We start from the raw sequence: 14931 nt of genomic DNA, 5'->3' as shown, positions 1-14931 counted from the left end.
AATGGAGCTTTGTTTGTTCGTTTTTTTTTTTGACACCAGATGTAGATGTGGCAAATTAGAGACCCTTTGTTTTCGAGGTTGGTATAGCATCAACTACTCTATTTTGACATCATACCTATGAAGTCTAGCAGCGTAATACCTTGAACACGTCTCAAGAAGGTCTGGCAGTATGTACGTATCTATATAAAGTAGGAAGAAAAAGAAACCTTTTCCCCTCTATTATGCAAATGGACGGTATTGAGGTTGAACCAAATCCTTAGGGCTGCTTGAAGTGCACTCAAAAGGTTTAAATGAAAGATGATGGATGTTACCTGTAACATTAAAGCAACTGCATAATATATACGTTCTATATGGTTGCTGCTATAATATGACGGAAAAAGACCTTCAAGTTAGGTTCTTTCACACTGAGAGGTCAGTACTACTTCATTTTATTTGTTCTTTTAACTAATGTGATAATTGTAGGAAGTGTTAAATGTTGATAGGCTTTACTTTCAATAAGAGCATTTCGGCTGACATTTTTAATGAAAAAGCAATTTGTTATTGATGAATGTAAAACATTTTTTTGGAACCAATTTTTATTCATCCATCATCTCATCTCTTAATATTCTTCACAATCGATTCCAATCTTGACATCTGCCCCAGTCCCCAAGTGCTTGCTGGTTTATCTTGGCATATCCTGAAATTCTGTGTAAATTTGTTTTCAAAGGGAACTGAATGCAACGAGAGTGAATGAAAGGTCTAAAGATAAAAAGGTCCATTGACTTAAAGAGGCTAAGAAAATAGGGGCTCAAAAAGGTGACCCATGGAACAGGCAAGCACATACAATGCATTTTGACGGGAAAATTGCAATCCTGGAAACGAATGAAGTGGTCCAGACTCCAGATTATGAATTCATGTAATCCCTTGCTTCAGCAATTGGCTACTTGAACCCATGGACCGCCCTATCTGATCTTCATTATTATTGAATCAGAATTAAATTGGATTGTTACAATGCCACTGAAACCAGATAAAGAATGACAAATTGCAAAGTCAGCAGCATGATACATCGCCGCCTAGCCCTAGAGCCTAGGACTCCAACTTTTGGGACATTTAACACCATATCCTTGTGAATCATTAACTTTGTGCTTTGTCTAACGCACATTAAATTAATAAATATCAAAAGATAGAGGGAGAGAGAGAGAGACAGAGAGAAAAAATAAAAGGAAATAATACAAAGAGGGACCACTAGCAAATTAATTCACTCTCAAATAAGTAGCTTTGTAGTACTGCCAATTACAGCAACCATTTAGTTTTTACCTCTCGTGAATAAGAAAACACACACAAGACAAGAATTCAGATTTCTACCTTGTTAGTGGCATAGGCTCATGGGAGCCCAAGCTTTGAAACCGCATGTTTTCCAGGCCCACCTTTGTTCTATCAAGGTTTTGAGCCCATTATATCTAGCAATGAAATACTTCGATCAAGGTGGTAATTGGATGGGTTAAGTTGGTTTCTTTCGAGTCAAAAAAAATTTAGTCATTTAGGGTTTGGGTTGTTTCCATTTTAAGTTATTTTGGGTTCATGTCACGTTCAACAATTTATTTGAATTTAAGATTCAGGTTATTTGAGTTTGGGTCATTCACATTCAAATTGTTGATTTTTTAAGTCAAAATTTAATCAGATTCGAATGAATAATTCATATTAAGTCATATCTTATCAACCATAATTAAATTATTTGAAATTATATTTTTGTCAACTTGTACCATACCTCTAAATTTTAGATTTGATATCATAAGAATAAATTTTTGAAAAAAATAATTAAATCACATAAAACAAAAAAAGCAAGTGTATTAAATATCATTTATTAATTTAGAATACTTTTATATAAGAAATTAAAAATATTATTAATGATTTTTGGTTGAGTGATATTTTATTGTCGACTCTGTTACACTAATTAGTATTAGTGATTCACAATGATTATGGAATGACTTACAACTTATAATGTCAATCATAACTCCAAAAATTTAAAATGGTATTAATTAGCTTCCCAAATATTAAAATTTTTTTGAGATATTAAAAAAAACTATTTGAAATTTTGATTACAAATAAATTTTAATTTTCTCTTTAACTATTTGTAAAAGTTAAGATTTATTTTGTGAAATTTAAATCTTATTTAATGATAATTTTCTTTGAGTGTCATAAAATATTTTCTAAATCAGTATTATTGTTCCAGGTCAGTTTAAAGTCAAATATTTAAAATTAGATGTCAAAGTTAACTTTATTGAATTATTGACAATTATGTTTTAGTTTGGGTAAAATACATTGACCTCCAACTTTTGGCCATAATTACATGAGTCCATTAGTTTTTAAAATGACCACTCTGCCCTAAATGTGTAAACGACATTAATGCTTAGACATGATATGTTTGAAATGCCTTTCTTCTTATTCCACTCATTTCTTTTCTCTCAAACCTGCTGACGGCCCTTCTTTACACCAATCGGTCATTTTGCGACTGAATCTGGTTGTGGAAAGCCAGATTCAATCGGATCTCTCTTTAGGAGCGCGAGATTTGGCCACGCACTCCAGATATCGAGCTCCTTGGGGAGCACCCAAGGGAGCGCATGGTGCTCCCCAAAAGAGTGCTGTCGGTTGAGAGGTGGTCGGTTAAGAGCTTTTTTTTTTTGAAAAAGAGAGAAAAAATATAATATATATAGTCATAATTATTAAATTAATGAATGGTAAAATTATCCTAAAAATATTACCCCATCATCAAACTAATAAAAATATTGACAATTGACTAATGACATGATTTATGTGTCTAACGAAAATATCCTTTTGGGGCGGAGTGTCTATTTTGAAAACTAATAAATTCGCATGTAATTATAGCTAAAAGTTAAGAGATCAGTGTATTTTACCCTTTTAGTCGATAAATTACTTTTTATTTTTTTTCTTTTTTCAAGATTTCTCTCTATCCATGGAGGATAGGATTATTGTCACCTATTCTAATTATTTATTTTATTATTCCTTGAAGTGAAAAAAAAACAACTTTTATTTATGATGTATTATTGTAGAAATTGAATTTAATAATAATAATAGAAAGAATTTGATTTTTTACTCCTAATTAAAAAGGGCAATATCCAAAATTAGGTCAAAATAAAAAGTAAAGAAAAAAGATTTTAAAACTTTTAATTTAAAGTTATTGAATGTCAGTGGACTTAATAGTTATAATAATTTTTTAAAATAAAATTGTACTCAATTTTATTTCGAATTTTTTCTAGTTCAAATTGACCAGTTTTCAAGTGGTTAACTTTTTCGGTCAAATCTAGTTAGGTTGATTTAGATTTGGATGGATTGAGTGGGTTTTTCGATTTTGGATCAACTTTGACAGCTCTGCTTTAGAATAAGAAATAGTACTCTTGCGAGGTTTGGTTAAATTTAGTAAGCAACAAACAACATGCATCTAAAACAAATATCATAAAATGTTTTAAGATTACAATTGGCATAATGCTTTTAAAAACTTTGAACTATTTAAGAAAATCTAAATAAGTCTTTATTCTTACTAACTAACCTAGAATCTTTAGATCCATGACAATCAAGAATCTTCTTCGTAAGCAAAAGGGAAAATGAACAAATCATCCATTATCATTAGCTGAACGAAGAATCGAATAATATTTAGTGAAAGTAGTGAAATTCTTTGATGAGATACGATTCAAGAAAAAGATAAAAAAGGATTTGGTGAAATTTTATGATGAGAAATTGAGAATGAAACAATCTAAAAATGGTTTGGTGTGAAATCAAGTAAGAGAGAAGAGTTGATGTAAGAGAGAGGAAAAGTCGAATCATAAGAAAAAAGAATTGTTAAGACTCACAAAAGACAGATTGTTTACTTGGGCTGTCCTAATAAAATAATTATATGGGCCATTGCTGTTTTTATTTTATAAGCTTCCCTTTCGCTTATCAAGTCTCTTCTAATTTATTTTAAGATAAATCTATTATAATTTACTTTAAGTGATTACACTTCAAATAGTGCAGTTAAATAAAAATGTATTAAATGTTACAAGAAGAATTTAGTTACATTAAAATAATTGCAGCTAAAATTATGCATTAGAAAGTAAAATATGTTATAGTGGCCAAATAAACCCTTATGACTAAGGGTGGATTACTTGTTTTTAGTTAAAACGTTTTTTTATCATTTTTATACACACGTGACGTTAATGTGACATTAACATGATGTTGATGTAGAAGGTAAAATTCTCATGTGGGCATATCATCATACTACATAAACATACTGTGTCACTATCCATTATGATGTGTTAGCATGCTACGATAATATTATATAATATAAAATGACAAGTGATGCTTTAACTAATAACAGTTAGTCAATTATTAATTATAAAGCTTGTTTGGTACAAAATAAAAGTAAAAATACTTAATTGAACGTAATAAAATAATAAAGTTTTATTTAAATTTTTTTGAATAATTTAAAGATTTTTTTAAGCATTATATCATTATAATTTAACTCATTTTTTAAAGATAAGTACGTGGATTTTTTTGTTCTAAAAATTCAGATTTTAATTATTGTTTAACCAAAATATAAAAAATTTAGGATGAAATACTTGCTGAAGGTAATTTTGTCTTCATTTTTCTGCCCACTTGTATAATGAACGAAAACCGAATGATACCATATGAAAACAAATTACAAAAATTATATTGTTTCACATTACGTGGAAAAAAAAGGCATGAGACTTGGGAAGAAGCCAGAGTAAAGGTGGCATAGCGATAAAGGGCTGGATCAATGTTATGGATTGGAAGAGGTATGACGTACATGATTACCATGTTTATCCCATTAATTTTCAACAATAACTGTAGTTGGAAGCGGAATGAATGGGTCCAAGCCTGTTGCGTGAAAAAATTGACTGAGAAAACATATGAAGGCCATCCGTAAGACCAAGTATGACAAAAATCCCATTTGTTTTATTTCATATATGTTGAGAATTAATACATATAATCTAATGAAAATCATATAGCTATAAGAGAAAAGCAAAGTGATGAGAGTTATATTTCTTTCATGAAAGCCCATAATTTGAAGCACATGATGGTGATGCAATCCGGATATCGCCACAGCCCTAACACCAATTACAGAGAAGGTCGAAAACCCCCAACTCCCTTTGTCTCAAAGACAAGATAAAAACTCTTCTACTTTTTACTATAATATTGGAATTTGGAAAGCATTGATTCTCGTCCAAGGTGATCATAAGCTTCTTGAAAACCTAAATTTCTTTGACTATGCCACTGATTCTATATACCACCCTTTATTATATTCTTTAAATAAGATTAAGCTACCTAATCCTTTCACCTCGTATGCTTGAAATTTGACTCTACTAAATGGACAATTAATTAAACATCCAATGCAATTTGGTATTGCGAACGTAATTTCTTGGCTTTCTCCATCCTCACTCACTATCCCCACTTGACTATTCCCTCCTTGATGGATTCCATTCCAAATTCCTTAATTTTTGTGCATCTGTTCATTGTCTTGACTAACACACCAAAATAGAAAAAAAACCAAGTAACGTTTCCTATTTCCATCGTCCCTTTGTCTAAATTTCTTTCCAAATTATATCTGAATCCTTTTTCAATTTGCCATTCATGCATAAAACAATATGCCCGAAAGTTGGCATCTATAATACTCCTAATCCAAAACCTCATTTGTCTTTTGAGATTTCCAGTACAATTTAACAGATTCCACAAGCTTCTTGACATTATGAAAAATTATAGATAACCTTACACTACAACATTTATTTTTTTGGAATGGCAACTTACTGCACAATATTAGCAAACGGAATGGTAAAAAGCATAAGCATTACATGACTTTTGATTTATATACAGGAAACTTTCCTGATTCATCATGGAATGTTTTCACTAATAAGTGGGACAGTGGGTATTTTGGTGTATTCCGTATCTGCTTGCAATTCAACTTCTTCTCCATCAGTCTTCTTGCATTGGTAATGCAAAACAGTGTATGATGTATGGCCAAACATCCTCACCATCCAGATTGAATTCAATAGTAGCAACGTGATAACTATTAGGATTGCTACCGATTGCTTTAACATGATCGACCTTAAACACTGCAACAGTATTAGAGGTAATATAGTTAACAGAAGATTCAATATAAACCCTAGTAACTTCATGCCTTTGACAGTCTGTGCAGCCTTCCCAAGTGCTTCGATCCCGAATGGTTCTTCAACTACGGAAATAACAAGGGACAGATTCCAAACAACGGATAAATAAGTGTAGAAAACCATAGCTGAAATGGTGAGCAGGATAGCAAAAACTGATGAGGTGACTTCACTTCCAAGAATTAGAACAAGTGGAAGCAGAGTGACCAAGCAAAGAAAGATGTAACTAAGACCAAAGAGAGTGATGTAGAAACAAGTAACAAATGGCCTTTTCAATGATCTGGCTGTCCTCAGTACCAAATCCTTGATGGATATCTTTTTGCCACCATGGATTAAAGCTGATGTATGGGTCGTTGGTATTGCCAAGAATGAGGATGCAACGGCGATGATAAGCAAGAAAATCCATTCAACTCCAACATAGATTTTGACGTCTTTCTGCATACTAATTAAAAGATTGGCAAATTCAAGGGTATCTGGAGTTGTAAGAGAAAGGTAGCTGTCGTAACGTGTAGGTTCGGGAACTTGACCGTTAAACGTGGTCGATGTGTTAGGAGTTGCCTCCAATCTTTTTTTGTCTAGGTGCGATTGGCCACCTGTTAAATTTGTTCTATTCGACGAAATTTTAAATTGATTTTAGGTCCGTCTAAAGAACAGTAAATTAGTTTGCGAATTTAGAGTTTGGTTTGGGAGTCCGGTTACTCAAAAGGAAGGATTAGCACCCCGTGATGCCCGTCCCACGAATGGTACCATTTAATCATATGTTTTCCTAATCCTCGTTTATTTATTTGATTTTTATTAAATTAGCAAATTAAAGTTTTTTATTCAGTTTTACAGGTGCACATGATGCAGTTATGAAATAATGTCATGATTTACCAATTTTAAACAATAAGTAGCGAAAACCTTGTATCGGAAAATCATTCGTAAACCATCCCAATGTTTTGGTAAAATCTCGAAGTTTTCCTCACTTAGGAATATCTCCGGAAGAACTTGTCTCTACAAGTCCTTCGAGAAAATCCCATCATCAGGGTTCTCATTCCATTAACAAAATAAACAATGTCGTATGCTATGCCAAAATAAAATTATGAACGATGTCACATAAACACGTTTATAATTTTGTTCAACAATATATTAAATATTTTAATGTAATTTAACACCTCATTTATTATTATATCTTTTATATATTTTTTAGAAACATTTTATTTAAATCGATAACTTTTAATTAATATTATGGGTTAATATATTTTATTGAACTATACATTTTTTATTGAATAAAAAATTAATTTTTTATTTGCAACAAATGTTCAAATTAATAAATAACTATATCAATCTTCATTTAGATAGAACATTATATGTATTTATTTCTTTTATGAATTTTAAGGTGGTTTCTTAAGTTAATTAGAATATTAGAATACAAAATTAGAATTTATCCTGACACTTGGGAAAAATCCTTATTGAATCCCATTTCTAGGAAAGTCATCTCGAAATTAGCAACTATTTGCCTTTACGGATGAAATTCCATCATCGGAATTAATCCAATCAACCACTCTATTTTTAATGTTTACAATTTTATACTATGTTATGTTCTTTTATATTCTATATACACCTATATATAAAAGTATGTATAGTTAAACATTTTATTTCTATTACATACGTAACTTATTTTTATTAGATATATTTACTTCTATTTACTTAATTCATTTTTATGTGATTATCTATTTTCTTATTATTTTTTTTAGTTTTTTTCTTAGTCTATTTTTCCTATGACTAACTATCTTATATGTTTTTACATACTCATATATTTTCTTTAGTTAAATTAGTTTTTCTAACTAGATATTATGTTACTTACTTAGTTCTATATTTTTACCTTGGCTAAATCTATCACCATGAACGTATTTTATATTGTGACGTTTTTACCTTCTATTTATATATGTATATATTCTAGTTTCCTAAACCTAGTTTTAATACTAAATTTTCATCCAATTTTATGTTCCTTTTATAGCTAAACATACTTAAAATATTTTTTATTATTTTGCTATCATTGTTATTATTTTTTATTTTATTTTTATATTTTCGATTTGTTTCAATCTCCTGACACTAAAATATCATTTAAAATTTTTTATGACATTTCCCAAAAAATGATTTTAATTAAACCTACATCACCAAAATACATTTATTACTAAGTAAAATGGGTTAGATCTAAAATAAACCAAACCAACAGATCCATAAAGAAATGGGAAAAAGGGCTTTTACCTTACTAGGCAAGGAGTGGCCTAGGTTATTGGCTTGTGGAAGGGTCCGAGTCTGTTCCACCCCACCAAGTCTTCTTCCTAAAATGCACCATTTGATGCCTACAATAGTAACTCCCTTTCCTCTCTCAAAACTACGCCGTTTTGGGCTAAGATCTACTTCCCCTTCACTCTTCCAAAACGACATCGTTTCAACCCACAACCCTAGGTATAAATCCATTCTTTTCCTCCTCTCTCTTCATTTCCTCTTTTCATTTTCTCTCTCTACCCGACAACACTCTCACCCTTCCCTCTAAATAGAATCCTAAGCCTCCGTTCACCCCAAATCCTACTTCAGTTTATGCCGCTTTTCTCCTCACTAGATGAAAAATCATAAGCCCTTGAAACCTCACTTCCCTAATTCCAAAAAAGTAGAAAAAAGAAACCCCTTTCCCTTATTTTAGTGTTCAGCTTATCTTAAAGCTTTTAGGGTTAGTTTTTTCTCTTTGTTATTTTATTTGATTTTGATTGTGGTTGTGTAACACCCCGTACCCCCGTATAGTAGTCAACATAACCGTATCGATAAGATGAAGGTTTAATTGACGTGAATTTATGAAATGCCCCATACTTTGATATGGTGATAAATAAAGTTGGTCAAATGCGAATTGAGGCATAATAAGGAACTTTGGGAACCAAAGAGATAAGATAAAATTTTTAAAATAAAATAATTAAAATGCCCCATACTTTGATATAGTGATAAATAAAGTTGGCCGGATGCGAATTGAGGCATAATAAGGAACTTTGGGAACCAAAGAGATAAGATAAAATTTTTAGAATAAAATAATATATTATTAACGAAATAATATTAAAATATTGATAATTAGCCGGATGTCGAAATCAGTCATGAAGAATGATCATATGGTTGATCCAAGTGGGAGAGAAGATGTCAAGCCAACTCTGTAAAATACTTGTCATGACATGCATGTGATTGACTGAATGTTTACATACTAAGAGAGTCCCAAAAAATCGACAAAAGTCGGTATTATACCTAGAGGTACAATAAAATTGATTTAAGCCTTGAACTAGATCAAATAGAGAATTTAAGATGAAATTAAGAATTTTAAAGCCCCAGAATGGTGTAATATGGTGATTTGGAGTTCGAGGATCAATTTGGAGTCAAACAAGAAATTTCACTATCTAGGGGTAAAATGGTAATTTTGCCACTCGAGGACAAAATGGAAATTTTTTTTAAAGATTTTGATCATATTTGACTTATTGGAGTATGATTTGAGGTTGAGAAGTGAAAAATGGTGATCTCGGTATTTTTTGGAGTATAAAGGTAAAATGGTAATTTTGTTGTCCCAAGGGCAAAATTGTAATTTTTCACTATCAGAACACTTGTCCAACACATGGATTTTATCCAATTTTATCATGGATAATTGAAGGAATTTATATGGTGGAGAGAGAAAGCTTAATAGTTAAGAAATAAAAATGGACCAATGAAATGGTGACACATGGCATATTTATAACCATTAAATATTTAGCTTTAAAATTGACACAAAAACAGCCCATTTCTCATTCATATGGCCGGCCAAAGAAGAGCAAAGGAGGAAAGGAAAAAAACAAGAACCCTAGGTGGAAAAATTGAAGAAAAAGTGTGAGATTTCAAGGGATTAAGCTAATAAAGGTAAAATTTCTTGATTTTGACTTGTGATTTACACTACCCATGCTTTCTTTTTCATTTTCTATGGTTAGATTTCATATTTTCATGGTGAATTCATGGCTGACTGGAATGGGTATGGAGAGAGAATGAAGTTGGATTGATTTGATTCTAAGTTATGTTAGTGTTTTTAGTTAGTTTAGCATATTTAGAAACAAAACAACAAGAAAAGAATTCATTTTTCCCATCAACCATCAATGGCCGAATTTCCTAGGGAGGATATTGTGGCTGAAATTGATGATATTTCATGATATTTTGGTGATATTTGATGTTTGGTGAGACTAAAAATTAAATGGGAAATTTTGGTGTGAAAATCTGAATTTTTACCTAATGTATAGACATGTGAAATTTATGGTTCGGACTGATAAATTGAATCTCATTCACAGTCACTGAGGTAATTTAGGTACAATTGGAGTGTAGAAAGTGAAAAAAATTGATTTGGAGTTAAATTGGAGGTTTTAGCCTATTACACCGAGAATAGTACGAATTAGGTCGAATACCGTATTTAAACGACTATTCGGACATTTTGCATCACATTTCGTGCATTCATATAGATTTATAGATCTTGAAATAGTTTATGATAAATTGACACAATTTATTGAAATTTATGTCACGTAATGATGTATAGGTGGTGAGCTCTCTAACAAGGGTAAAGAGATTATGCCTGAAGATCAAGAATAGGAGTATATTGAACTCTTAGTACTGTGAGTAACCTTATCATCATTTTAATTATCTAAAGTATGTTTTAATTCGAATTTGGTGAAATTTTATGAAAATGAGTTAAATGGTAAATTTTAGGTTTAATAAACAAAAATGAATTTAAATGAAAAGATTTTATAAATTGTCTTGAAACGAAATAACAATTTTGAAAACAGAGTAATTGGAGACCATCGATATGTTGTAAATTTAGGATTGGAAATTGATGGCTTATGTTATATTGTTATTGTGTTGGCATAACTGGCTGGGCTGTGTTTTATGAATTATATGAATTATTTTATTTTACCCTTACAGGCTGGGTAGTAAAATATTAGCCCTGTCATACTGTCAAAATTTTATTGTATGGTGGGTTTAACTTGTTGCAGTAGGCGGATTCTGTGGACCAACTTATTAGAGGGGCACGAAAATCGGATATATATATGTATCTCGATCGGAGAGGCGCGTAGGGTATCTCTTGAGGTATGGACAGAGTTCACATCACGCCGAACCACCTCGTGATGATGAACTCCGCTAACGCCAAGGAATGGCTGTGTTTTTCAAACTAAAAATATATTTATGTGTATACGAACTTTTTAATAGCCTTGGCAGACTCGGTTAGATGCCTCGACCAAGGTATCCCCGATAATGATTTTGACAGGAGCCAAACTTTTAAGATACTCATAAGCCATGTTAATGTTTTTAAATGAAATGAATATTTGTGTTCTGAAAAACATATTTGGATGAAATGTTTTACTAGTCTCTTGTTACTCGCCTTTAGATATTTTAAATGATATTTGTTTACTCACTGGGATTATATAATCTCACCACCCTCATTTTCACCCTTTTCAGGCATCAGGATAGTCAGTAAATAGCTCATTTCATCGAGGACTACAATTGGATTGGCATCCTTAAAATATGTAAGTTCGATTCCTTTGATACTTCTAGTCATTCGTGGGCCCTCGAAATCAGTCATGAAGAATGATCATATGGTTGATCCAAGTGGGGGAGAAGATGTCAATCCGACTCTATAAAATACTTGTCATGACATGCATGTGATTGACTGAATGTTTACATACTAAGAGAGCCTCGAAAAATCGACAAAAGTCGGTATTATACCTAGAGGTACAACAAAATTGATTTAAGCCTTGAACTAGATCAAATAGAGAATTTAAGATGAAATTAGGAATTTTAAAGTCCCAGAATGGTGTAATATGGTGATTTGGAGTTCGAGGATCAATTTGGAGTTAAACTAGAAATTTCACTATCTAGGGGCAAAATGGTAATTTTGCCACTCGAGGACAAAATGAAAATTTTTTTTAAAGATTTTGATCATATTTGACTTATTGGAGTATGATTTGAGGTTGAGAAGTGAAAAATGATAATCTCGGTATTTTTCGGAGTATAAAGGTAAAATGGTAATTTTGCTGTCCCAGGGGCAAAATTGTAATTTTTCACCACCAGAACACTTGTCCAGCACATGGATTTTATCCAATTTTATCATGGATAATTGAAGGAATTTATATGGTGGAGAGAGAAAGCTTAATAGTTAAGAAATAAAAATAGACCAACGAAATGGTGACACATGGCATATTTATAACCATTAAATATTTAGCTTTAAAATTGACACAAAAACAACCCATTTCTCATTCATATGGCTGGCCAAGAAGAGCAAAGGAGGAAAGGAAAAAAACAAGAACCCTAGGTGGAAAAATTGAAGAAAAAGTGTGGGATTTCAAGGGATTAAGCTAATAAAGGTAAAATTTCTTGATTTTGACTTGTGATTTACACTACCCATGCTTTCTTTTTCATTTTCTATGGTTAGATTTCATATTTTCATGGTGAATTCATGGCTGACTGGAATGGGTATGGAGAGAGAATGAAGTTGGATTGATTTGATTCTAAGTTATGTTAGTGTTTTTAGTTAGTTTAGCATATTTAGAAACAAAACAACAAGAAAAGAATTCATTTTTCCCATCAACCATCAATGGCCGAATTTCCTAGGGAGGATATTGTGGCTGAAATTGATGATATTTCATGATATTTTGGTGATATTTGATGTTTGGTGAGACTAAAAATTAAATGGGAAATTTTGGTGTGAAAATCTGAATTTTACCTAATGTATAGACATGTGAAATTTATGGTTCGGACTGATAAATTGAATCTCATTCACAGTCACTGAGGTAATTTAGGTATAATTGGAGTGTGTAAAGTGAAAAAAATTGATTTGGAGTTAAATTGGAGGTTTTAGCCTATTACACCGAGAATAGTGTGAATTAGGTCGAATACTGTATTTAAACGACAATTCGGACATTTTGCATCACATTTCGTGCATTCATATAGATTTATAGATCTTGAAATAGTTTATGATAAATTGACACAATTTATTGAAATTTGTGTCACATAATGATGTATAGGTGGTGAGCTCTCTAACAAGGGTAAAGAGATTATGCCTGAAGATCAAGAATAGGAGTATATCGAACTCTTAGTACTGTGAGTAACCTTATCATCATTTTAATTATCTAAAGTATGTTTTAATTTGAATTTGGTGAAATATTATGAAAATGAGTTAAATGGTAAATTTTAGGTTTAATAAACAAAAATGAAATTAAATGAAAAGATTTATAAATTGTCTTGAAACGAAATAACAATTTTGAAAACTGAGTAATTGGAGACCATCGGTATGTTGTAAATTTAGGATTGGAAATTGATGGCTTATGTTATATTGTTATTGTGTTGGCATGACTGGCTGGGCTGTGTTTTATGAATTGTATGAATTATTTTATTTTACCCTTGCAGGCTGGGTAGTAAAATATTAGCCCTATCATACTGTCAAAATTTTGTTGTATGGTGGGTTTAGCTTGCTACAGTAGGCGGATTCTGTGGACCAACCTATTAGAGGGGCACCAAAACCGGATATATATATGTACCTCGGTCGGAGAGGCGCGTAGGGTACCTCTTGAGGTATGGACAGAGTTCACGTCACGCCGAACCACCTTGTGATGATGAACTCCGCTAACGCCAAGGAATGACTGTGTTTTTCAAACTAAAAATATATTTACGTGTATATGAACTTTTTAACAGCCTTGGCAGACTTGGTTAGATGCCTCGACCAAGGTATCCTCGATAATGATTTTGGCAGGAACCAAGCTTTTAAGATACTCATAAGTCATGTTAATGTTTTTAAATGAAATGAATATTTGTGTTCTGAAAAACATATTTGGATGAAATGTTTTACTAGTCTCTTGTTACTCGCCTTTAGATATTTTTAATGATATTTGTTTACTCACTGGGATTATATAATCTCACCACCCTCCTTTTCACCTTTTTCAGGCATTAGGATAGTCAGTAAATAGCTCATTTCATCGAGGACTACAATTGGATTGGCATCCTCAAAATATGTAGGTTCGATTCCTTTGATGCTTCTAGTTATTCGTGGGCCCACGTGTCACTGTAAATTAAATTTTATACTCTAGTTATCTGTACTACTGTATGTATGAATCTATTTTGCTTTTACGCTATAAAAATTATTTACGCAGTGTTCTAAAAATATTATTTTATAAAAAAATAGAATATGTTGCTTAATATTTCTTTTATTTTCTTATTATATCCAAATAATCATAATTTCGTTTTAAATGAAAATTTTAGACTTTTAAACTCATTTTGATTATGAACTATATGTTTTGTATTTGTAAATTACATTTTTTACCGTTTCAAAATTTTGAAGAAAAATGACCAAAATACCCTTGTGAGACGAAAATTATTATTTTATTTGTTTTAAGTTGCAAATAGCTTAAAATCTCTTAGAACTTGATATTTGGCAACGGTTACTCATAGGGAAAATGAGAAGCTGATATTAAAGCCTTGTGGGATTTCGGTTGACATTTCGGATAATGAATGTCGATCGGGACGTCACGACGGTTGTCACGGACTTGATGAGAGTTCTGGGTCGTGACAATTTAAGTGTCAAAGAGCAGTGATGGGTGAAATGAATATTCGAGAGTAAAATATTTCGCAAGCGAAGAAATAACAATTAAATAATAATATTTTTATTGAGAATGAATTAGTGAGACAAAAAGTGATTCGAAAGTGAATCGAGGCACAATAAGACATTTTGGGTTTCAAAGAGACAAGT

The 14931-nt window shown here is 31.6% G+C and overlaps 1 protein-coding gene and 1 long non-coding RNA gene across 2 annotated transcripts; one reads left to right on the top strand and one right to left on the bottom strand.

Annotated features, from left to right (window-relative positions):
* Positions 5785–6599, bottom strand: LOC18589114. Its single transcript, XM_018127113.1, has one exon. It carries the CDS (start codon positions 6597–6599, stop codon positions 5886–5888), a length of 714 nt encoding a protein of 237 aa, XP_017982602.1. The 3' UTR covers positions 5785–5885.
* On the top strand, positions 11236–13255 carry LOC108663407. The gene is made up of 3 exons (XR_001929387.1): positions 11236–11279; positions 11649–11716; positions 13214–13255. It is a non-coding gene; the product is annotated as an uncharacterized LOC108663407 (long non-coding RNA).

This window comes from Theobroma cacao, chromosome 9, assembly GCF_000208745.1.
Source record: "Theobroma cacao cultivar B97-61/B2 chromosome 9, Criollo_cocoa_genome_V2, whole genome shotgun sequence".
Lineage (NCBI taxonomy): Eukaryota > Viridiplantae > Streptophyta > Magnoliopsida > Malvales > Malvaceae > Theobroma > Theobroma cacao.
Note: the sequence above shows the minus strand (reverse complement) of the source record. Positions and strands in the feature narration are given on the sequence as shown.

Bases quoted from the DNA above. Each gene is read 5' to 3' on its own strand.
- LOC18589114 (XM_018127113.1), bottom strand. From the start codon at position 6,599: ATGCAGAAAGACGTCAAAATCTATGTTGGAGTTGAATGGATTTTCTTG.